General features: G+C 37.8%; 1 protein-coding gene and 1 pseudogene across 2 annotated transcripts; both read left to right on the top strand.

The window, feature by feature from the left end:
* Positions 1 to 718: 718 nt before the first annotated feature.
* Positions 719 to 22,100, top strand: ARF4 (ARF GTPase 4). Of its 2 annotated transcripts, none has more exons than XM_077858423.1 (6): positions 719 to 1,108; positions 10,839 to 10,919; positions 11,356 to 11,465; positions 15,965 to 16,036; positions 19,240 to 19,365; positions 21,150 to 22,100. In XM_077858423.1, exons 1-6 carry the CDS (start codon positions 1,042 to 1,044, stop codon positions 21,234 to 21,236), a joined length of 543 nt encoding a protein of 180 aa, XP_077714549.1. In that variant the 5' UTR covers positions 719 to 1,041; the 3' UTR covers positions 21,237 to 22,100. The 2 variants fall into 2 exon arrangements, with proteins under 2 accessions (XP_077714549.1, XP_077714550.1); XM_077858424.1 differs by lacking the exon at positions 719 to 1,108 and adding an exon at positions 2,323 to 2,350.
* LOC144291061 (centromere protein H pseudogene) lies at positions 16,089 to 19,233 on the top strand (annotated as a pseudogene).
* Positions 22,101 to 23,832: the final 1,732 nt, after the last annotated feature.

Below are 23,832 nucleotides of genomic sequence, written 5' to 3' on the forward strand. Positions count from 1 at the left end.
CCCATACTCCAGGGACAGAAATGATACAAGAAAAGCAGTCCTTCCTCGGCTTGTCTTAAAAAGCTGCACTCAAAAATAAATAAATAAATAAATAAATAAATAAATAAATAAATAAATAAATAAATAAATAAATAAATAAAAAATAAAAAGCTGCACTCGTCGATGAACATGTCTCGGAACTCCCTCGTCTTGACACAGGATCAGGGATGCTCAGCACGACCTGGCGTGGAGGGGTCAAGGCGTCAAGGCCTCTAGCCTGCACAACTTTTAACTACTTATCACCTGGGAAAGCAAGGGCCCTCCTCTTCACCTCTCCACTGGGGCAAGTGTCTGGCTCCACGCGTGAAACGTGTCCGGTCGTGTTCGGGGGAATCCCCACCGCGCGCAGAGTTTAAGAACAGGACGCTCAGAGGGCAGGAGGACCCAAGGTTCGCTTCCTAACCCACAATGCACAGAGCGCCTTTCAGGAAGTAAGGACGACGGACTCCTGGACGTATTTACCCGGGCGGCAGCGCCTCGCCTAGAATCTGATTGGAAGTGAACCACCGAAGCATTGTGGGACTTTGTCCGTCTCCCAGTACGCATGCGCTAACTGGCTTCGTCCCGCAGGTCCACGTCCGGGAGGGGACGGCGGCCAGAGAATTACGTCGGCGTAACTGGCCGATCCCCTCCGTGCGCAGGCGCAGTGGCTGGGCCAGCACCGGAAGCGCAGGGGGTTGGGGCGGCGGTGACGCGATTCTGTCCGCGTTGGAGGGGCCGGGCCGCTGCTGGAGTCGCCGCGGCTACCGCGTGACGTGGCATAGCAGAAGCCTAAAACGCCAGACCCGGAGCTGCCGCGCCAGTCGTCGAGCAGGTCCTCGCCCCGTTAGTTCTTGTCCCGGAGCTTCGCCCGACACACCGGCTAGCGAGGCGTCTCTGCCGCCCTCTTCCTCCCTCAGCTCCTCTTCCTTCGCTCAGTTTGTTGGGAGCGTGAAAGGAGGAGGCCCGGGGACGCCCCCAAAACCCCTTCTGCTCCTGCCCATCGCAAGTGCCGCTCCTGCCATGGGCCTCACCATCTCCTCCCTCTTCTCCCGCCTCTTCGGCAAGAAGCAGATGCGCATTTTGATGGGTGAGTGAGGGGCCGCGCGCGGAGGGCAGGCCCCAGTGCGGCTCCGGGAGGGAGGGCCGGGTCTCGGCGCGGGGCCTGTGTGTCCCTCCGCCCGCTGTGGTGGGGGAGGGGCGGCGGGCTCGGGGTCAGGAGGAAGTCTTCAGGGGGAAACAATGGGGGCGAAAGGTGGGCGGTCGCCCCGGATCTGTCTCAGAGGCCGGGACAGGGCCGCCCGGGCAAGGTTTCTTCCTTCTGGCTTTCTCTACTCGATCTTACTGAAAAGCCAGAGAAGATTGGGCGGAGATCTGTTGGGGGGGGGGGCGGGTTGGGGTGGCGAGGAAGCGAACTCTCTCATCTCGCTGAGCCCGGAAGACACTGGCGAGGCCGATTCTGAGAGTGCGGCCAGGCTCGTCTCTCCCCCGGTGTGGGCAGCGGTCAGGACCGAGGCAGAACTACTCCAGCCTTCCTCCTCCCCCTTTCTGCCCCCGTGTACACACTCTGCACACTCCCAGTGGAATGTGAGCGAGCGGTCGCCGGGAGCCCGGAGCCGCCCGGGGCAGGAAGTGAGCAGGCCCGGAGCGCAGTGGCAAAGGGAGCAAAGCACCCTCGGCTTCAGAAGAGTCCGGAGTCCTCAGTCCTCAGCGCTCCCTCTGCCAAACTTAACTTCGCGCTGGATTCCCCTGCATATTCTTTTCCTGAAAACTGTGAAGTTTATCCCGAATCACCTTTTGGCCACTCCCAAAACCTAAATATGTTTGGTTTACTCTCTGGTGAATTTCAAACGGATTTTTGTCCAGCTGGTTAAGGTTTAATGAAAAAAAAAAAAAAACTTTTAAAGCTATTTTTTGTAAGCCGATAGCAAATTTCCAGTAACAACATTATGACATTTAGTTTTAGGGTAGCCTTGTTACATAATAATTACAGTGTTTTTTTTTTTAAGTTATTTTGGAAAATAGGCTTTTAAAAAAACTGCTTTTCAGCGCCAGTTTTTTTTTTTTCCCCCTTTTTTTCCTGCTGAGGGAGAAGGGGCTTGACACTTAGGTGATGTAAGCAACCCCTCCCCCCTATTACTGTGAGTAGTCTCTACATCACAGCTGAGCCCTGCGGACCTGCATAATGCAAAAAGGAGCTCCTCTAACTTTAAACGTTGAAACTTGTTTGTTCCTTAGGAGCTGGGAGAAAAAGTCGTTATTTTCTAGTTCTACTACCATTGAAAGTTTTCCAAAGGAGGATTGAGTAATTCCAGGTGTATGAAGATTAAGGGTATACACATTGAGTTCTTTTTTCTCTTAATTGTTATTTCTGGCTTTTTCACAATTCATGGAACAATTGTTAATAATTCATTCATAAAGATAAATCAGAATGTTTTCTCTTTAAACGTTTTTAAGATTTCATTTATAGAGACAATTTTTAAAGGAGAGCAAGCATATTAAGTTTTTAAGGTGGCTGAAAATTGACAGTCTGTAAAGGATCTGAAGTCATTGGGAGGACTTTGGACTGTGATAAATGAATTTCCAGGTTGTTCCTTAAAGAAATTAACTAGTACACAGTTGTGTCCCTGGAAATGTACTATGTTGGTCCTTTTACTTAAGATCTATTGTAAATGAATTGCTGTGTTCCATACCCTAAGTCTTTTGTGATAGCTTAAAGTTTCAGAGGGAGAAGAAAGGTAGCGTTATGCTATAAGCACTTTCCTAAATTTACTGTATTAGGGGAGCATTTCTCCCCCGTTCTCCCCAAAAAATAACAGTTGAAAGAAAATGGGAGAATATTTCATTTTGTGCATTTGTGCAAGGGATAGAAGTCATGCTTTGGAATTACTCATTTTATGTTAAATGTTTTATGCCTCCAGTTTCCTATTCTTGTTTTGCTCTTTAATTTTGGAATATTCTGGTTTCCTTCATTAAAAACACTAAAGTCACAAGGTCAAGCTTTATAGTAACTCATCAAATGGAGCATAACCGTAAAAGGTAGGGAAAGAGGTGATTTGGAAGTTTGATAAATGATTTTTTTGTCTAGCTTTATGAGTGACTGCATAATCACTCTTAAGGTCTCTTACCCCTGGGATCCCTGGGTGGCGCAGCGGTTTGGCGCCTGCCTTTGGCCGGGGGCGTGATTCTGGAGACCCGGGATCGAATCCCACGTCAGGCTCCCTGCATGGAGCCTGCTTCTCCCTCTACCTGTGTCTCTGCCTCTCTGTCTCTCTCTGTGTGACTATCATGAATAAATAAATAAAATCTTTAAAAAAAAAAAAAAAAAAAGGTCTCTTACCCCTATTCGAGTTTAGAATTAAGAGTCAATGATTGTTTTTTTCATATTAATATTCTCTGGCAGGTATGTGCGCTTCCTTTTCCTTTATAAGGCTTACGTAAAATTCAGACCTTCTTGAGTCCATGACTTTTTCAGTGTTATTGAAAGATAGCAGCTCATGGGTCTGGTTTGCCAAATTACTGTGAAGTTTAAAATTTTATTCCTACACTTGTTCTCCCAGAAGTTCAAGTAATTTTAAAAAGTGTTTGAAATTATAGCTTGTAGTTAACTAAATAAAAACCAATGCAATGTTTTAAATGTAATGTCACTTAAAGTATAGATTGACAGAATTGCCAAGTTTGTTTTTTGGCGAAATCACTCACGTCAATATTGTTGAGCTTTAAATTCAAAGATGACTAGTTGCCATCTTAGATTTCTCATGTAGCCCTGCATTACCTTATTTTTAGATTGATCTCCAGTGCCTTGTTCTATGATAAGATGTAATTTTCATAAATGATTCCCCAAGTTTTGTTTACATTGGAAAACAGTGTTTCTGTAGAGGGATTATTAATTCTAAGCTCTTTGAACTTGTAAACTTTTGGCTGTTGAAAGGCTGAAAAAAATGTTGCTTTCTAAAAGATTGCCAATAACAGTATAGTTCTGTATTGCCTTATATGTGACTGTGGTTTTTTGGGACCAGGGAGGTTCCTCTATTTGCCAATTTGAAAAATATTACTAATATTTTAAGTGAGACTGTGAGCTGAAGAGTGGTGTTTCATGCTTTTTCCTTAGCATATTTTGTAAATCCATTCATTGTGATTTTTAATTTTCTGTCCTCATTTCAAAAAATAACACGTCCTTTCTGTTAAATTTTAAAAATGTGGAAAAGAATAAAGTAATAATTATAATTCCACCATTTCACTATTGTTAACATTTACTGTCAGGCTTTTAAGAGGAAATTAGTGTTCTCTCCTTTTGACTTCGCTTATTAGGAGCATTTTCTCAGGTCATTAGTTGAAAACATACTTGCCAGTCTTAAAAAAAAAAAAGCCCTTCTATTATGTGATATAAGGAAACAATAGAAAGGCAAAAATCTTTAGTTTATGCCACCACTATAAGTTGATACAGCCATTTTTAGAAGTACCCTTTGGCATTATTGCAGATGGCTTTCAGACTTTGATAATTTGCTGCTAATTAACACATTGATCAAAGTGTAGATATTTCTGATCTGTTGTGTAGAAGTAAGACCTAAGCTTATAATAATTTTTCTGTACATCTGATAGCCTCACTTTCAGTTTTGATGATCAGACTTCTGAGGAATTAGATAAAATACTAAGATAGAGTGTGTCCACCAGAAAAGCTAAAGGCACGATGGCAATGTATAAATACCATTTGAGAGCTCTGGCATTGACTTAGGGCTTTTTTGTTTTTAATTTTAAAAAATTGAGATGTAATTCACATAACAAAATTTATCCCTCTAAAGTATACAGTACAGTGATTTTTATTCACAAACTTGTGTAGGAATGCCTGGGTGCCTCAGTTGATTAAGTGTCTGCCTTCAGTCAGGTCATGATCCCAGGGCCCTGGGATCCAGCCCCACTTTGGGCTCTGTTCACTCTTTCCCTCTGCCTGCCACTCCCTTTGCTTATGAGCTGTCAAATGAATAAATAAAAAATTTTTTAAAGATTTTATTTATTTATTCATGAGAGAGACAGAGAGAGAGAGAGAGAGGCAGAGACACAGGCAGAAGGAGAAGCAGGCTCCATGCACGGAGCCCAATGTGGGACCTGATCCTGGGACTCCGGGATCATGCTCTTAGCCGAAGGCAGGCGTTTAACCGCTGAGCCACCCAAGTGTCCCTAAAATCTTTAAAAAACAATGACAACTTGTGTCACCATTGCCACTGTCTTTTTTTTTTTTTTTTTTTAAGAGTGTGAGAGTGTGCTCCTGCGTGTGGGGAGGAGCAGAGAGAGAGGGGAGAGAGAATCTTAAGCAGGCTCCATGTCCAGCACAGAGCCCACTTGGGGGGGAGGGGCGTGTATCTCACCACTCTGAGATCATTACCTAATAAGCTGAAGTCAAGAGTTGGACCCTAAACTGAGTGAGCCACCCAGGTGCCCCACCATCATCACTGTCTTAATTCTATAACATTTTCATCAGCCCGGAAAGAAACTCTATTCCCATTAGTGGTTACTGTTGCCCTTCTTGCCCAGTTCTTTTACAACCACACACCTACTTTTAGTTTCTATGCGTTTGTCTACTCAGGATAGTTCACGTATCATACAGTGTGTTCTTTAGTGCCTAGCTTCTTTCACTTCGCATAATGTTTTAAACGTTCATATTATATCATATGTCAGTACTTCATTCCTTTTTATGCCTAAAGAGTAATTCCATTTTATGGATATACCATACTTTGTTTATCCATTCATCATTTGATAGAAATCTGATTGTTTCCCTCTTTGGCTGTTATGAGTAATGCTATTGTGAAGATTTGAAAAAAAAAGTTTTTGTATGGGCATATTTTAATTGTCTTGGGTAAATAAATACCTAGGAGTAGAATTGTTGTGTTCTGTGTTAACTATATCTAACATTTAAAGAACTGACAAAACTGTTTTCTAAAGCAGGGACACCCATTTCGCATTCCCATCAGCGATACTTGAGGGATCTAATTTTTCCATAAAACCTGGAGTTTTGCATACCTCTTCTACTCCTCTGATTCTGGGGACATTTTTGAACCTCTGATGTTGTGTTTGAAAAATGGAGGGTAGTTGTGAGATTTATATTACAAAAATGTAAAGAACCACCTAGTGTGGTACTCAGAATTATTTTTAAATAAGCAAATTATTTTTAAATAATTGTGAAGTTGTATTTTAAGCTTCCTTGTAGAAAATCGAAAGATAAAGGAAAACATAAAAAGAAAAATTAACTGTGTGAAATTTCATCTATCTGAAAATACACTTTTTTCATTCCAGTCTCCTTTCTGCATTTTCCTTTTCCAACTTAAGGTCATGGAATCTAGTGTCTTTCAATTTAAATATAAATATTTCTTGCTGCCACAGTTTAGTAGATATACTTTTTAATGATTGGCAAAGAGTTTTGGGTAATTTTGCTGCGTTAATATTTTGGTCAAAGTGCAGGTCTAGTTAAGGAGAACAAGTAATTCTAGTATATCTTTGAATACAGTGACTTGTTTATGGAGTGGAAGGGAGGGAGGGCATTACTGGAATGTACAGATTAGAGTCTTATCTTGGCTGGTTGAGAATTGGTTATAGTTTCATTTTGTGGAGAAATCTCATTGCCAAATATTGCAACATTAAGGAAATACATACTTAAGAAATGACTGAAGTAGGACAAAATTGTTAGGCCAAAATGGTTTTGGGTAAAGAACTATATAAGTTTTAAGTGATGGTATAAATTAATCTGTGCATCTTTAATCTCACAGTAGAAATTCCTTTTTTAAAAAAAACTTGTGGTTTGCATTTATATAGCACTATTATATTTTTGTGCAGCTCAAGGATGTCTTCATGATTTTAGAGTCTTGTATGTGGCTGTGAGCCATTTAACTGTTGTCTTACAATTTTTATTTTAAAGATAACTTGTTTAAAAAGCCTTATGGTTGCATTATTTGGTCAACAATTCCCCCATTTAGGGAGGTGGGCGGGGGTGGGGGTGACTGGGTGATGGGCACTGAGGGGGGCACTTGATGGGATGAGCACTGGGTGTTATTCTATATGTTGGCAAATTAAACACCAATAAAAAATAAATAAAAAAATAAAAACAATTCTCCCATTTCATTAAAAATAAGTATATAGAATATATTCAAGGCTCTTAAGCAGTTATCTTCCTGATAGATACATCAGGAAATATAACCAGGCCGACAAATTAATTAAGGAAATCTGCTATTTGAGAATTTTTTTAAATGAAAGTAACACGTTTATTGTGTGAAGACAATTCTAACTGTAGAAGAATATTAGTTATGCATATAAGCAGGTGTTAACAATTTCATTAAAAATTGGGTTACCTCTGTGCTTTTGTATAACTTAAAATAGTTATATTAATAATAATTTGTCTTGGGTTTTTTCCATTCTTTGTCAGTATTCTTGTATTGAAATTGTTTTAGTGATGGTATGAGGTTTACTTGGACTTGCAGTGAGGACTAGCATGTGCCATAGTTCTCACAACCTAAATCATGTTTTTTCTAACCAATATCTTAGTTTCATTTCTGACTTGGGCTTAATCATATTTTGATTTAGTTGCTTTTTTTTTTTTTTTTTTGAGAGCTCGAGCAAGCAAAGGAGGAACAAAGAAAGGGAATCTTTTTTTAAACATTTATTGGGGGGATCCCTGGGTGGCTCAGTGGTTTCGTGCCAAACTTTGGCCCAGGGCGCGATCCTGGAGTCCCAGGATCGAGTCCCGCGTCGGGCTCCCTGCATGGAGCCTGCTTCTCCCTCTGCCTGTGTCTCTGCCTCTCTCTCTCTCTCTGTGTGTCTATCATAAATAAATAAAAATAAATCTTTAAAAAAAATAAACATTTATTGGAGAGAGAGAGACAGCCCACACACACAAGCAGGGGGAGGAGCTGGGGGGAGAGGGAATCTTTTTTTTTTTTTTTTTTTAAAGATTTTATTTATTTGACAGAGAACACAGGCAGGGGGAGCAGCAGACAGAGGGAGAGGGATAAAGCAGGCTCTGCTCCAACTAAAGAACCTGATGTGGGGCTGGAGCCCAGGACTCCGGGATCATGACCTGAGCCAAAGGCAAACACCCAACTGACTGAGGTACCCAGGCATCCAGGGAGAGAGAATCTTAAGGAATCCATGCTGTGAGCGCAGAGCTGGGTGCAGGGGTCCGTCTCACAGTCCTGACATCACGACCTGAGCTGAAACCAAGAGTTGGCTGCTTAACCAACTGCACCACTCAGTCATCCCAGAGAGGGAAAATCTTAACTTAAGCAGGTTCCACCTTCAAAGCAGAGACAACTTAGAGCTCAGTCCCACGACCATGAGATCATGACTTGAGCCAATATCAAGAGTTGGTCGCTTGACTGAGCCACCCAGGAGCCTCTTAATTTAGTTACTTAAGGGTGAATATTTCTTTATTTTAAAGTTTGATCAACTTCAACTAAGAAGGACTTATTTTCTCGAGTGACCGCTTTTTCTTTTTTCAAAAAAAAAATTATTTAAATTCAATTAATTACTAAATAGTGTATTATTAGTTTCAGAGGTAGAATTCAGTGATTCATCAGTATTGTAACACCAGTGCTTGGTATATCACATTCAGCTTTTCCAAATGGTGAAACGATCATATTGTTCTCCTTGTTGTAGGTTACTTTTGTTTCTTTGTGTATAGTTTAGAATTCGATTTTTTTTTTTATACTGTCCCATCCATACTCCATAAACAAACACCTCCTGATGTAAGTTGGCTTTTCGTGTACCCATTAGTGAGGGCTTAGTTGTTCACTCTATTAGGTGTCATAGTATTTGGAAAGAATAAACCTGAATATCTCAGAATGAAGGAGTAGGGAACACAGTTTGATTAGAGGACACAGGATATGAAGATCCAATGTTAAATTGCTTGAGTGTACAGAGAGTTCTTAAAGCTACCTTTTGTAGGGTACAGAACAGAAAAGGTGGTTATATGGGTAGATGTGTAGATGGCTGAAATTGCCTATAGCTTTTTTATTTTTTTTAGTTTTTTTATTTCTATTTTTTTTAAGGTTTTATTTATTTATTCATGAGAGACACAGAGAGAGAGAGAGAGAGGCAGACACAGGCAGAGGGAGAAGCAGGCTCCATGCAGGGAGCCCAATGTGGGACTTGATCATGAGAGTCCAGGATCACACCCTGAGCCAAAGGCAGGTGCTAAACCGCTGAGCTACCCAGGGATCCCTGCCTATAGCTTTTAATTCTGTTTTGGACTGATGAAAGTTAAACTTACTTGCACAGTAACATAAATTAGATAAGTAGGGTGATTTCTGTGTGTGTTTTTTAAACTTAATAGTGTTCGTTTCATGTGCCATGTCATGCTCGATTTAAATATTTGGAAAGCATCCTTGCCTAAATCAATACTCAGTTGAATTCATTTCAGAATCTCTTGATAGCGTAAATCTAGGCCAAATGTGATGTCCTTGGAACAACGATAACAGTCATTGCAGTTATTAGATATTGACCTTCCATTTAGAATGGTTTGGCAGACTAGAATATGCAGGTTTTGAGAGAATTGTACTTGAAATATACATTTAATTTGCTCATCACTATCACTGAAATAAAGAAGTATACCCTCTTGCTTGAGGATGGATTTTTTTTTCCCTTCAGAGATAAACACATTTTTGGGTGCCTGAATGGCTTAGTTAAGTGTCTGCCTTTATCTCAGGTCATGACCCCAGGGTTCTGGGATGGAGCCCCACATCAGGTTCCCTGCTGGGGGTGGGGGGAGTGTGGGGGGTGTCTGCTTGTCCCTTTCCCGCTCCCCTCTGCTCATGTTCCAACAGTGGGAGTCTTTTCTGCCCTCTACCCTTCCCTGATGCACGTGCTCGCTCACAAATAAATTAATAAAATCTTTAAAAACAAAACAACACAACAAAAAACAAGCAAATTCTTCCCTACTTGTATTCTCCCTCAAAGGAATAGTTTTAAGAATTTAGACATTAGTTACATTTGGGATTAATGAGATAGGGCCATTTTTTACAATCCAAATTAACCAATCTTTTGTTCTTGTTTTTGTGTATCTGATGTAGGAATGGATTTAGGTAGGGGTAAAATTGGCCTCTTTTTCCTTTACTATCATTTAAGGATACTAGTGCATAGTTACCATATTTTTTAAGATAATTTTTATTCATTTGTTTTTATGTGTTCTCTGATTCAACTTGTAACTTGGGTTTTTAAAAATGATAATAGTTTGTAGAATTAATAAGGACTTGAATTGGAGGGCAGCCCCGGTGGCGCAGCGGTTTAGCGCCGCCTGCAGCCCAGGGCGTGATCCTGGAGACCTTGGATCGAGTCCCACGTTGGGCTCCCTGCATGGAGCCTGCTTCTCTCTCTGCCTGTGTCTCTGCCCCCCCCCCCCCGCTCTCTCTCTCTCTTTCTGTTTCTATGAATAAATAAAATAAAATAAAAATTTTTTTAAAAAGGACTTGAATTGGAAAGGATCTTAGGTTAAATGATTCCATCTTGTTTTACAGCTGATTTCTCTGGTCTCAGTTTTCTAGAGTGATTTGTTTAAAGACCCTTAACTAATTTGTGGCAAAGCAAATCTAGAGACTAGAGCCTGAGTCAGTCAGATACTCTTCTTTTCACTGCTACATGTCTCTTTAGGTCTAGAAAGAAAAATAGAAAAGCTTTCTGCAGCAGGTGTTGCCCTTAGGATAGAAAGGAAGTAATTTCATTTCTAACTCATTTGTGCCTTGACCAGTTAACTTTTGCTTTCAAACTATAAAGTTGTGAAATTAATTCTTAGTGTGCATTTTTGGCCTAGATTTAAAATCTATAATGTCTTTTTCTAGTTGGATTGGATGCTGCTGGCAAGACGACCATTCTGTATAAACTGAAGTTAGGGGAGATAGTCACCACCATTCCTACCATTGGTAAGAAAGTTTACAGATGACTAATTTATGTCATAATGATATATTGTAAAATGAAATAGAGTATGGTTTAATTTTGAAAAATTTTAAAGGTTTTACTATTTTAGAGCAGCTTTATGTTCACAAAAAAATGAAAGGAAGGCACAGAGATTTCCCATAAACTCCCTGCCCCCAAGTATATATATAGCTTCCCCCTTTATCAGTGTCACTCACTTGAGTGGTACGTTTGTATTGCTGATGAACCTCATTGACATAATCATCCAAAGTCCATAGTTTACCTTGGAGTTCATTGGTGTTGTACATTCTAGGTACAGGGTTTGGACAGGTATGCTATGACATAAATCTATCATTATAACTGGCTTAGGTTTATTCAATTTGTTGATTACGGAGTATATTTTCTTAATGACGTTTTGCACAATTGTCTTTTTTTTCTTTGTAGGTTTTAATGTGGAAACAGTAGAATATAAGAACATTTGTTTCACAGTATGGGATGTTGGTGGTCAAGATAAAATTAGGCCTCTCTGGAGGCATTACTTCCAAAATACCCAGGTAAGGAATGCTGTATAGTTTGTATAACTTTTCTTTATGTGTTTTATGCTTTAAAGTTTCTTTTGATATCTACGTTTAACTGGGTGTTGGTGTTTACTGTATGAGTTGGCATTCTTCTTATCACTACTTCTGTATTCCTCAATGAACTCTCAGTCATGCATTTGAAGGCTAAATTACCCAGGGTGGAAAAGTTACATAGCCATCATAACAATATTTTGGAAGATTAGGAGGGGGTGATTCTCAAGGTTGAATTAGGTGTCTCTTCCGTAGTACTGTTGGTTTCATTCTTAGTCTGGAAAGTAAGTTCTGTGTTACTGTCATTGTAATTTCTAATGAATAAACAGCAATTAATAATCCTTCATTTAGCATCAAGTGTTTACCTTACTAAAATACATTAAGGAAAAAAGATATTGGGGTGCTTGGGTGGTGTAGTCGGTTATGCATCTGACTCTTGGTTTTGGCTTGGGTCACGATTTTGAGGTCATGAGATAGAGCCCTGAGTTGGGCTTTACACTTAGCTCGGAGTCTGCTTGAGATCCTTTATCCTTCTCCCTCCGCCCCTCACACGCACGCACGCGCGCTCTCTCTCTCTCTTTTTAAAGATTTTATTTATTCATGAGAGGCAGAGACACAGGCAGGCAGAGAAGCAGGCTCCATGCAGGGAGCTGGATGGTGGGACTCGATTCCGGAATTCCAGGATCATGCCCCCAGCCAAAGGCAGACACCCAACCACTGAGCCACACAGGTGTCCCTCTCTCTTTCTAAAATATAAAATAAGGGATCCCCGGGTGGCGCAGCGGTTTGGCGCCTGCCTTTGGCCCAGGGCACGATCCTGGAGACCCGGGATCGAATCCCACGTCGGGCTCCCGGTGCATGGAGCCTGCTTCTCCCTCTGCCTGTGTCTCTGCCTCATTCTCTCTCTCTCTCTCTGACTATCACAAAAAAAAAAAAAAAAAAAAAAAATTTAAAATATAAAATAAATCTTGGGATGCCCGGTGGCTTAGCGGTTGAATGTTTGGGCTTTGGGCTCCCTGCGAGGAGCCTGCCTCTCCTGTGTCTCTGCCTCTCTCTCTCTCATGAATAAATAAATAAAATCTTTAAAAAAAAAAAAAAGGTTTTTTCAACAGGAGCACTGTTGACATTTCGGGCTGAGTAACTCTTTATTGTTGGACAAGGGGAGATTCTCTGCATTGTAGGATGTTTAGCAGCATCTCTGGCCTCTACCCACTAGTAGCAAACCCCACCCAACACCCAGTTGCGGTAACCAAAAATATCTCCACATATTGCAAAATATTCTCTGGGGACAAAATTCTGCCTTCTTGAGAACCACTGCTCTAGTCTAATTCTTAAATAGGAGCAAGCTGAAGCTTGGAATGACTTACTAGGACTGGAGAGGCAGTTCTTATTCTATATTTTATATTTCTCTTTAACCTTGTTCCAACTCAGTTGTGTTTTCTGCCATAGGAGAGGTTTCTCATCAGTTTTTGTTTACTATTGGAGTTAATAAATACATTTTTTTAGGCAGTATGTGATATTACAAGTACTTCCTATGTTTGAGGTTTGCAGATGTAATTCATGTTCTTCAACTCTTAAAACAGAGCATGCAAGTGAGGTATGTTGCCACCAGGTGGCAGTGAATATACCCTAGGTGAGTTGGTAGAACTACCAGGTTTAAGTAGTGTGTGTGTCCTGTTAAATAAGTGGTATGCTTTTTTTAATTTAAAAGTTAGAATATTTCTGTTCATTAACTGTGATTAGAAAAGCTATTTTGATATAAATCACATAGTTTAGAAAACCTTATTATGGAAATTGTCAAATGAGCACAAAAGTAGAGAGAATAACAAAGTTCTACATACCTGTTACCCAACTTCAATTATTTGGATATGGCCAATATTGTTTGTTTGATGTTCCTCTCTTACCTTTTGAATTATTTTAAAGTAAGTCATAGTCATTTCTTTTAGGGAACACGTTTTTAAAGTAAAATAAGGGATGAAGTGAAATTTTGCTCATCCTTAATTTGTGATTTTTGACTAAGAGTAACTAACCCTAGTCTTTTTTTTTTTTTTTTTTTTTTGAGAGTGAGAGAAAAGAAAGTATGCACATGTGTGTGGCAGGGAAGGGCAGAGGGAGAGGGAGACAGAAAATCTTAATCCCCAGCATGGGGCTCGGTCTCACAACCCTGAGATCATGATCTGAGCCAAAATAAAAATAAGGGTTTGACATTTAACTGACTGAGCCACGCAAGTGCCCCGTTTACTTTTGAGTTCTTAATTGAGATTAGATCCATTCCTGGCCTCTTTAGATCACTGGATCACCTTATAATTAAAAGTCCAAGTACTTCTTCCTAGAGAACTCATGTCTACAGGAGAAAGTTTTATGCTATCTGATATAATCTCAGTTTAGGTCTTAACACCAGCTTTTCTAGCATTCCTGATCAGTTCTTTTAGCTATAAAATTTAAAAGAAATGAATAATGTTTAACCATGCTTCTAATTTCTATTTACAAGCCAGGACACAGTGATTATTGTAGTAAATTCCTCATCCCTCATTAGATAATCCCAATTACTTTGCTGTCCTAAATAATTAAGCAAATACTTGGACTTTTAAGTAGACTTTTCTTATTGTAGCCAAACTTAATCTTTAGAATCTTATGTTTTCTACACTCTTATTTCTAGGTGGTCCCAGGAAGTGAACAACTTTGAATTTATTACTGAAATACTTCTTTCTCAATAGTATTATTTTGGAACAAGGAGCATTATCTACATTTTAAAACAGAATAAAAATGGACTATTAGTCCAGATAAAATTAGATCCCTTTTGGAGGCATTGCCTCTTGTAGAGGGATAGATTTTAAAAAAGAATAGCTTTTGCAATAGGAAAGGAGGAGACAACATTTACTAAATGCCTGTGATAATTCAAGTGCAATGCTAGATTCTTTCATACGTGTATGGTTACATTTAACAGGCTTGTACAGTTGGCTGGCATGGTTTTATTTTTATAGAAGAGGAGGCATATTCCAAGATGAGGTTATTTCTGTAATAAGTCTTTAGATTTGAATTTGGATATCTTTCCCGTATGCCATACTGGCTTTTATAGCACCAAAAGTATTTTCAAAGGTTAGGAGGTTTATTTTTTTTTAAGGTTAGGAGGTTTAAAATGATGGTTTCCAGCAAAGTCAAAGGAAATGGGTTTGAAATTTACTAGACTAAAGGAAATTGTTATTTAATGACCATAGCCTAAAATAAATATTAGGTCCCCTGGCAAGCTCAGTACTATAATGGTGCTATTAAGGGGTAAATACAAAATGATGTAGCTCTTTGACCGAAGATGATTTTATGCTCTTGGTAGATTTAATCTAGTTATTTATATAAATAAGTGAGCACAAGACAGTTTGAGTTTGTGATAAGTGATGAATGATCAAAAATACTTCAGTGGTCATGGTTGTGGGGACAGTAATACTTAAATTAATCACTTTAGTATTAATATATTAATAGAAATAGATTTGAACAAACCTATCAAGGTAATCTGCCCTCCCTATTTCTAGTTGAAAATATTATACTTTCCATTTGGAGGTTTTTAGAAGTCTTAACTGCTTTCGTTAGTTCATTTGTTTTCTACTGTAGAATTCTAATGTTTGTGAATAACTATAAGAATTTCTTTTTGTGAAGAATTTCATATTTGGGGGCACCTTTTTGGCTCAGTCTGTAGAGCATGTGACTCTTGATCTCAGGGTTGTGAATGAAAGCCCCACGTTGGGTCTAGAGCTTACTTAAAAAATAAAAATAAAAGAATTTATTCAATCAACTCAACAACTTTGTGGAACAGGACTGACTTCCACATGAAGCCTACAAAAACTGTGTACCCCTCTCCCAGAACTTTGTGTATGCCTTTTACTGAATATGCCAATTTAATCAGTGAATTCGTGCATCTTTGGTTGATTCTTTTTCCTTTTGTTCCCACTTACTGACCATTTTGCTACTTACACTTACCTGCACTTAGCATGTAAGTGAAGAGGAATAAAATTTAATTCATAGAGTAAGTTGAGAAAAATGATCAGTTGTTTAGGAGTAAGATTTTTCTTTTAAGATTTTATTTATTTAGAGAGAGCACATGCATGTGAATGGAAGGAGGGACAGTGGGAGAGGAAGAGAAAGAATCTCTAGCAGACTGTTGTCTGTGGAGCCCCATGTGGGGCTTGACCCCATAACCCTGAAATCTTAACTGAGCCGAAATTCAGGGTTGGATGCTTAACCAACTGAGCCAGCCAGGCATCTCTACTTTTTTTTTTTTTTCTAATGTAAGTTAAAATCACAAATAGTGCTCAAATCTATTTTTAGTACTTAGGACCCTATTTATTTAGTTTTTTTTTTTTCTTTTAATAAGGAGACATTGTCTTCCTAACATTTAACTCAGTATGGTTCTTCTGCCTGTACTTATGTTTTATATTTAGTGTCTCCTTTAAGATTAACTGTTGCAATTTATTTAAACAATTTTTCCCCAGGGTCTTATTTTTGTGGTAGATAGTAATGATCGTGAAAGAATTCAGGAGGGAGCTGAAGAACTGCAGAAAATGGTAAGAATATTTTTGAAATTTATCATTTCTAAGATGTGTTTTTCAGGGTGACATGGTGGTATTAGTGATTGGTACATCTTGCTGTGATTAGATTACACCAAATCAATTGTTTCACAGCTAGAAAGAACCTTGAGGAACTGTCATCACAGGTTCTTAAGAATGCATGTAAAACACACAGAAGAGTAGCTACCTCCTTATGTTGGAAGGAAGGCTGACCTTGTTTTTAGCATGCTCCAGGGGTGATATGTCTCTGATTGAGGATGTCTCCACTTATTTAATAGATAAGAAATCTATAGTTTTAGAACTTTTGTGATCTAGGAATCTTGATTCAGATTCCTTGTTCCCAAGATCATTGGGTTCAGTTTCCTCCATTTTGTACCTACAAAATACACACTTTGAGATATATCATAATAGTAGCTATGGTAAAAAATTCCACCTGAAGGTAGTACCATTTTGGTTGATGGTATTTTGGCTTTACCATGTATCAGATTATTTCCACATACAGTTGACCCTTGAGCAACATGGGGGTTTAGGAGTGCCGACTCATGGCCCACCTACCATGTGTGTACAGTTGAAAATCCACATAAAACTGTTGAGTCCTCAAAAACTTCTGCTTTTTCTGGCTACAATTGGGTGGTGGGAATATTGCCTCCTGAGGTCAAACCTTCCTGTCCTAGGTGGCAGTTCTTCGTGCCAGTTGTAATTGACTACAACCCAAATAGCAAGCAGTCATCAAGCCCTCCAACTCTGGAGTGGGAGGCAGGGAAGGTGGGCCAGCACAGGTCGCTGGTGCCCAGGTGGTACATCCCGCGGACCTCTTGACCCTGCCACTCAGACTGAGAGCACAGACAAAACAGTAACTCTTGGAATATAAATCAGTGGTTGATTACAAATGAAAAAACTCCAGAACAAATCATGCAAAATAAGTGAATTGAAGCTAAAATTGAAGACCTGGAAAATGAAGTTGGAAGAGTTGAAAATTGCTTTTGAAATGAAGGTTTCATTAGAGAGGATGCAACTTTCAACTGCACTTCAAAAAAACTAGAGTAAATTAACCCCAAGTGTGATCATGGATAACATGAAACATGTTATTAAAGCTAAATTAATAATGAAATCACACCAGGAGTCTTGGGATTTGAAGGAAAAACTGCTTGATGATGGAAAGATGAGATTACAAATAAGACAAACTTTAGAATGTAAGGTTTTAGAAATACAGACTGAAAAGAGCAAACAGATGATTTGGACAATTCAGGCAAGATAAAGACCATACCACAAAACCTAAGTGGAGACTCCGTTTACTACAGTTACTCAGTATGTGTTCCAGAACCTCATTTTAGGGAGTAAAGCTAAATGGGCAGAGGATTTTGCCTTTAAGGAAACTGTTCTATGGCTTGACAAGAATCTCACCATGATCTAATAAGAATTCTATTTTGTCACTTTTTGTTTTGGTCTTTAATATGTCATTTAAATAGCAAATAACAAGTAAAATTCTTTTTAGCGTTTTTTTTTTTTATAGTTTTAGTATTGTAATACTACAATGTGGTTTAACACCGTAACGTTATTTAAAATCTGATAAGTAAAGTGACTAGCATACTCTAAGAGAATCTGAAAATCTTAGTTTTGGAAGGGTTTCAAAAAGACACCTAATTGAGCTTTCCACTGAATATGGACATTTTTTCTACAACATTCCTGGCAGTCCCAACTCTCATTTGGAATACTTGTGTGCATTTGTCAGTCAACTAAAATACTAGAAAAATTAGAAGAGGATATCCACATTTTGAATTTTTTTTTCAACCATCAGTTGTATTTTATTGAAATAACTTTCATTTTAGATTTATCTCTTGCACAAAAAATGCTTTAATGAATAGGGTTATTCTTGCCCTTCCCAATAACACTTGATTAACACATATTTTGAATGTTATATGAATTATATACTGTATTCTTACAATAAACTGGAGAAAAAATGTTAGTTAAGGAAGAGAAAATGCATTTACAGTAATGTACAGCAAAAAAGTTCATGTATAAGTTGACCCACACACTTCAAACTCAGTGTTATTCAAGGGCCAACTGTATTTAATTGTGAAAATTTGAGGAACCTTGCTAGAGGTACTGTCATGCTTTCAAACTTGGATAGCCATAAAATGTTTACTGAAATGAAATCTTAATTCTCATTCATAGCCTCTAAAACTATATTGCAGTTTGTAAAACCGTTGTGCCAGTATATGTGTAACTAAGTCATTGGTAGTTTGATGAGCTAAATAGCACCCCCTCTACTCTTTTCGTAAACAGCTTTATCGAGGTATAATTCACAGAACCATAAAGTTCACTCATTTAAAATATGTAAGTCATTGGTTTTTAGTATACAGAATTGTGCAGACATTACCACGATCTCATTTTAGAACATTTTCATTGACCCAAAAAGAAATTCTCTAGAACAATTGGTATTTATTCCCCATTCTTTCCCCACTCTGCCCCATACCCCCAGCCCTTACGACTGCTAATTTACTTTATATACATATGCCTATTCTAGGCATTCATGTAAATAGAATCCTACAATAGGTGGTCTTTTTAAACTTTTTGATACGTTTCACTTAGTATAAGTTTTCAGCATTTATCCATGTTGTATCATGTGTCAGTTCTCATTCCTATTAGCTTCTACTCTTGTATTTACTTTTTTTACTTTTTATATTATTGCTTATTATTTACCCTTGTAATATTTATTATTATACTCTTGTATTTTTTCACGATACTGCCCAATCCTTGTATTGTCCTACTCTTGTCTAGTCCAACTGGCTGGAAAGAAAAGTTCAAAAAGAATCCTCTAAATACTTTTACTACTGAGTACCATAAGATTCTGCCATAAATACTTTATTTCCACATGTGTTTCTTGTCTTTTTGCCAATCCTGAGTTTTAATGAATGATCATGAAAGCTGAAATGAGTGGTTTACCTTAATGGAGTATAGGATGATTGATTTGAAAAATAGTTTTGCTTTCCTTGAAAGGCATATAGTTATTTGCTTGGGATTTAAAAATTGAAGGATGTGAGATTTAAGTGTGTCTGAAGTTTAGTGAAATTAGGTTGATGTTTAATAATGCATTGAATGTTGACTAAGTGGTATATACAGGAAGACAATGTTTTACCTAGTTAGTCACATTTATTGAGTTCCAGTTTGTTAGTTAACATCTTAGCTTTTATTTCCAGCTTCAGGAAGATGAGTTGAGAGATGCAGTGTTGCTGCTTTTTGCGAACAAACAGGATTTGCCAAATGCTATGGCCATCAGTGAAATGACAGATAAATTAGGTCTTCAGTCTCTTCGTAACAGAACAGTAAGTATTTGGAGGTTCATATTAACCTTGATTATTAGAATTACTGCAGTTGTTTAAGCAGGTATTCACTTGAAGTACATATTAAGTAATAGTCCCTTTTGAACAGATAAAGAGCACATCATTTTAAAAGAAATACAGTAATATACTCTTATAGACATGAACCCTTTCAGGCTTTTATAAATGTGTGTTCAATTTTCAAACTATGTTAATATCATCTACTTTTTAAAAATTTAAAAACATTTTTTTAAAGAGAGAGAGGTAGAGGGAGATCAAGAATCCCAGGCAGGCTCCATGGCCAGCACAGAGCCTGCCACCAGGCTTGATATCATGACCTGAGCCAAAAATCAAGAGTCAGACGCTTAACTGACTGATCCACCCAGGCACCTCTCCTTTTTTTAACTTTTAATATTTATGTTTTAAGGATCCAAATATTTAGATACCTTTATTTTTGTTAACTTTATCCTTAAAATATTTCGTATCGGTAGATATACTTTATGAGAATTGTATTATCTAAAGATTATTGATATCGTTAACTTTAATTTTATATCTTTTAAATAGCTGTGCAGCAAGTATTTTGTAATTCAGTTTTCTTATTAAAACTGTAGTATTTTTGCAGCTGTATTTTAGATAATACAGTTTTATATTGTTTACTTTTTAACATTAAAAGCTTTTGAACTATAGTTATGACATTAAACAAGTTTTCAACTTAAAATTAAAGGAAATACTATACTTACTCTCCATTAACTTGTTTTAGATCAGTGATTTAAATACTGGCAAAACACAATATACTGGTTTACATATAAAGATGATATCACAAACTATAGTGTGACTTGTATTTTACAATAGTTTTTCACTAAGTTGTCAACAAAAACAGATACTGTGCTGTGGCAATAACTGTATATAGGCTGTTAGAGATGTCCCAGGCTGATTTAAAGAAAATAAAATGTAAATGATACCAGTTTTCAGTGCTGTGAAGATAAGAATTTGTACCTTTTCCCAATGCTCGAGGATACTGAGTTGTTTGGTATTCAAATAATTGGCAGCAGAGTTTACTTGTATTGACTTTGTACAATATTAAAACAAAGTCTTTATTATATGGCGGAATGAAACTGGTCAGTGAAGAAAAGTAATAAAAATAAACTGTCTCTTAAAGGTGATTAAATTGCTTTCTAGATCTTTTTCTTTCTTTTTTTTTTTTCTAGATCTTTTTCTTGTTCTTTGTTAACATTTCATGGCATGACATTCATTACCATTTTATCAAGAGTGAAACTTTTTGGAATGCATGAGATCAGAGTGCAGTTATCTGGAAAGCTTGCTCCTAATAGCAGCTCCTACTCATTTCAAAATTTTGCCTCCTGTACTCTGAACTTAGGAAAAGAGGGTTAAAAGGACCTGGTGGTACTTAATTAGTTACTAATCTTCCTATCAATGTTCTTTTCAGATTAAGGAGTAGCTTGTTGATTAAATCTAATGAGTTGGGTAGGAGTAGCTTTAAATGTGACCGGAGTTTTGTGAGAAATGTGTATGAGAACATTTTCAATCAATACAGTTGTTGTTGAGATCATTAAATACAAAAGTAATTATTTGTGAGATGTTAACTTTATTTACTCCTTTATTCCTATAGTTTTAATATTAATTTTTTGTTTCTTTACATTTATGGTAACTGCTGACTAAATATTCCTGTCGGGCAGTTGGAAATATTTAATTTTCTGATAAAGAAATTTTAAAGACTGGTTATATATAGTCTTCTGTTAATCAAGTATTTTCTTGTTCTTTCTTTACAGTGGTATGTTCAAGCCACTTGTGCTACACAAGGAACTGGTCTGTATGAGGGACTTGACTGGCTGTCAAATGAGCTTTCAAAACGTTAAATGAAACTGGATATCTAACCAAGGACACATTTGATAGAATTGGTCTAGGCTTGTTACAACAAAATTAGTTTGCATCTTGGTTATTAAACAGTATCTGGGACTGGTTTGGGCAGAATATTACAGCGTTTAAACTTATTTTGTTGCCAATTGTTTACCAAGTATAATATTGCTATTTAGCAATATGCTTGGTTTTAAAGAAATTCTCCTTAACTTGGGAAAAAAGTGTCCTCTTTTAATTTTACTTCCCTTAAGCCTAAATGCCTGGACATAGCTATTGTGACACCTTTAAATCCGTTTTGAATGTTTTTTGAGCCCACAAGAAATGATGTTTTAAAGTTATTCCCTTGCTACTTTACTGATACCTTTATCATTCCTGGGACAGTCTGCTGATTTAAAAAATGTAGCATTCCATTTGTATTTATTTTTCTCCCTTGCCAAAAAGATTTTCTAATACTGCTTGTACCAGCCAGGGAAATGCTCCAAAACACTATTCAGATCTCTTGCACTGAGGAACTTCTATTTTTTCTCCCCTTAATGAATCCTGGCTTTCATCAGCCAAGCTTACCTTAGTGTGGTTTGGATTTGATAGCTCATTAGTTCTGTGCTGGTTGCAAAGAGTTCATATTGAGATGATTTTTAATACCCAGCAGATTGTCTTCCTTTATATTGTATCTTTTTTATGTTGCATGTTGCTTTTTGGTATCAGCCTGACTCTTTGCCCAGTATATGATAGTTCTGCTGATGTTTTATTGTTTATTGGTGAACATATCTTCATAAAGAGTTTTTGGAAAACTCATCAAACTCAATAAGTTTTCTTCATAACCCATTTGGAATTATTCCTAATAAAATGATAAAAATGTATAATTGTATGTGTGCTTTTTGAGTCTTGGAGATGTTTGTTTGATATGGGTTTTCTTATTTAGCAAAGCTATTTTGCATACATTACAGTTTGTGAACAATAATGTACAGGTCTCAGTGAGTTTAATTTTTTTAATTAAAATTTTTTTTTACTAATTGTTTAAATTGGAAAGAAGGTATGAGTTGCTATCATGTGTATAACAGAGTGGGGAGCAATTTCAAAATTTTAGTTTCCTTTTAATAAAATAGAATTTGACACTGTACATTTCTAAACTCAGATCAAGAGTAAAAAGCTGTAATAAAATGAACTGCCCAAAAAGAATGTATGCATGTGTTTGTTTCACAACTAATCAAAAAAATGCAAGTGCTGTTTGCAGGCAGATTGCAGACTGTTAGTGGTGGGGCTCTCCTACGTAGAGAAGTTCACAAGCATAAGCACTTTTCATTTGAGTTCCACGTATATCAGAATTTCTGCAGAGAGCTGCCTGTAACTAATTCTTTGTTTATAAGGCAGTACAGGAGATCCCTGGGTGGTTCAGCGGTTTAGTGCCTGCCTTCGGCCCAGGGTGTGATCCTGGAGTCCCAGGATTGAGTCCTACATCAGGCTCCCTGCATGGAACCTGCTTCTCCCTCTGCCTGTGTCTCTGTCTCTGTCTCTCTCTATCTCTCATGAATAAATAAATAAAATCTTAAAATAAGGCAATGCAGGTATATATACTTCATTAACTATATCTATTAAGGTATTAAGGACTCATCTTGGGACCCTTATAAGTAACTCAGTTTTTGTCTATAATGCTTTATGTATCTCACAAACCTTTTAAAATCTTAGTGGCTTGTATAACTTCACGTAAATTTCTGGATTGAAATTTTATTTTCAAACCAAAAATATGCTAGTAAAATAATATAGAGTTTTGAATCATAAGATATTGGACCAAGTGAAAAGAAATTAGGATTAAGTAGTTGATGATTGTCACGCAGGGGAAAAGTGTGTGGGTCACTTGATGTTAAGTGCAAGTTCCCTAGCCCACCAGATGAATAAGCCCACCTTCTGTCTGAATAAGTAAGGTATCATTTCTGGTTGGAGAAAACTAAGAAATGATATGTGTGTAGTTTTATGGAGTTTAACTTGGAGGTATTAAACCTCCAGTGGGTTCACTGTTACCATAATTAAATTACCACTGTATTAATTTTAAAAACTGAAGTAAGTCCAGAATGCTTTCACAGACTCTGAAAAAGGAGTAAAGAGAACCCATGTAATCTTATTCGTGATGTAAAGCAAGTCTTACTATCAATGATGGAAATGACTGCACTAAGAAACTATAAAATTGCCTAATTTTCACCAAGTGGGTTAGATTTGCAAGATTATCTTTGTTTTATTTTAAGGAAAAAATTAACTTGGTAACTTGGCATGTTTTTTACCCCAAGAAATTACTTTTTGGGGGTCCCTGGGTGGCTCAATTAAGCTTCTGCCTTTCAGGTCATGATCCCAGAGTCCTAGGATGGGGAAGGGGTACATGCCAGACTCCCTGCTCAGTCAGGAGTCTTTTTTTCCCCTCTGCCCCACCCCCTCTCATGCTTCCTCTTGCATGCACGCCCTATCAGGGGAGGGGTCAGCTGGTAGGGCTGAGGGCACCTAGTGGCGTCGGGGCACACACCATATGGTGTCAAGTAAGTAAATAAAACCTTAAAAAAATTACATAATAGATTTTAAAGGCAAATTGAGAAATTCTCCCCCCCC

The sequence above is a fragment of the Canis aureus genome, chromosome 19 (assembly GCF_053574225.1).
Source record: "Canis aureus isolate CA01 chromosome 19, VMU_Caureus_v.1.0, whole genome shotgun sequence".
In the NCBI taxonomy this organism is placed as follows: domain Eukaryota; kingdom Metazoa; phylum Chordata; class Mammalia; order Carnivora; family Canidae; genus Canis; species Canis aureus.

Excerpts from the sequence above, each read along its gene's own strand:
- ARF4 (XM_077858423.1), top strand. The coding sequence starts at position 1,042 with ATGGGCCTCACCATCTCCTCCCTCTTCTCCCGCCTCTTCGGCAAGAAG. Across the intron at positions 10,920-11,355 it reads CACCACCATTCCTACCATTG|GTTTTAATGTGGAAACAGTA; the intron begins GTAAGAAAGTTT and ends TTTTCTTTGTAG. Across the intron at positions 11,466-15,964 it reads ATTACTTCCAAAATACCCAG|GGTCTTATTTTTGTGGTAGA; the intron begins GTAAGGAATGCT and ends ATTTTTCCCCAG.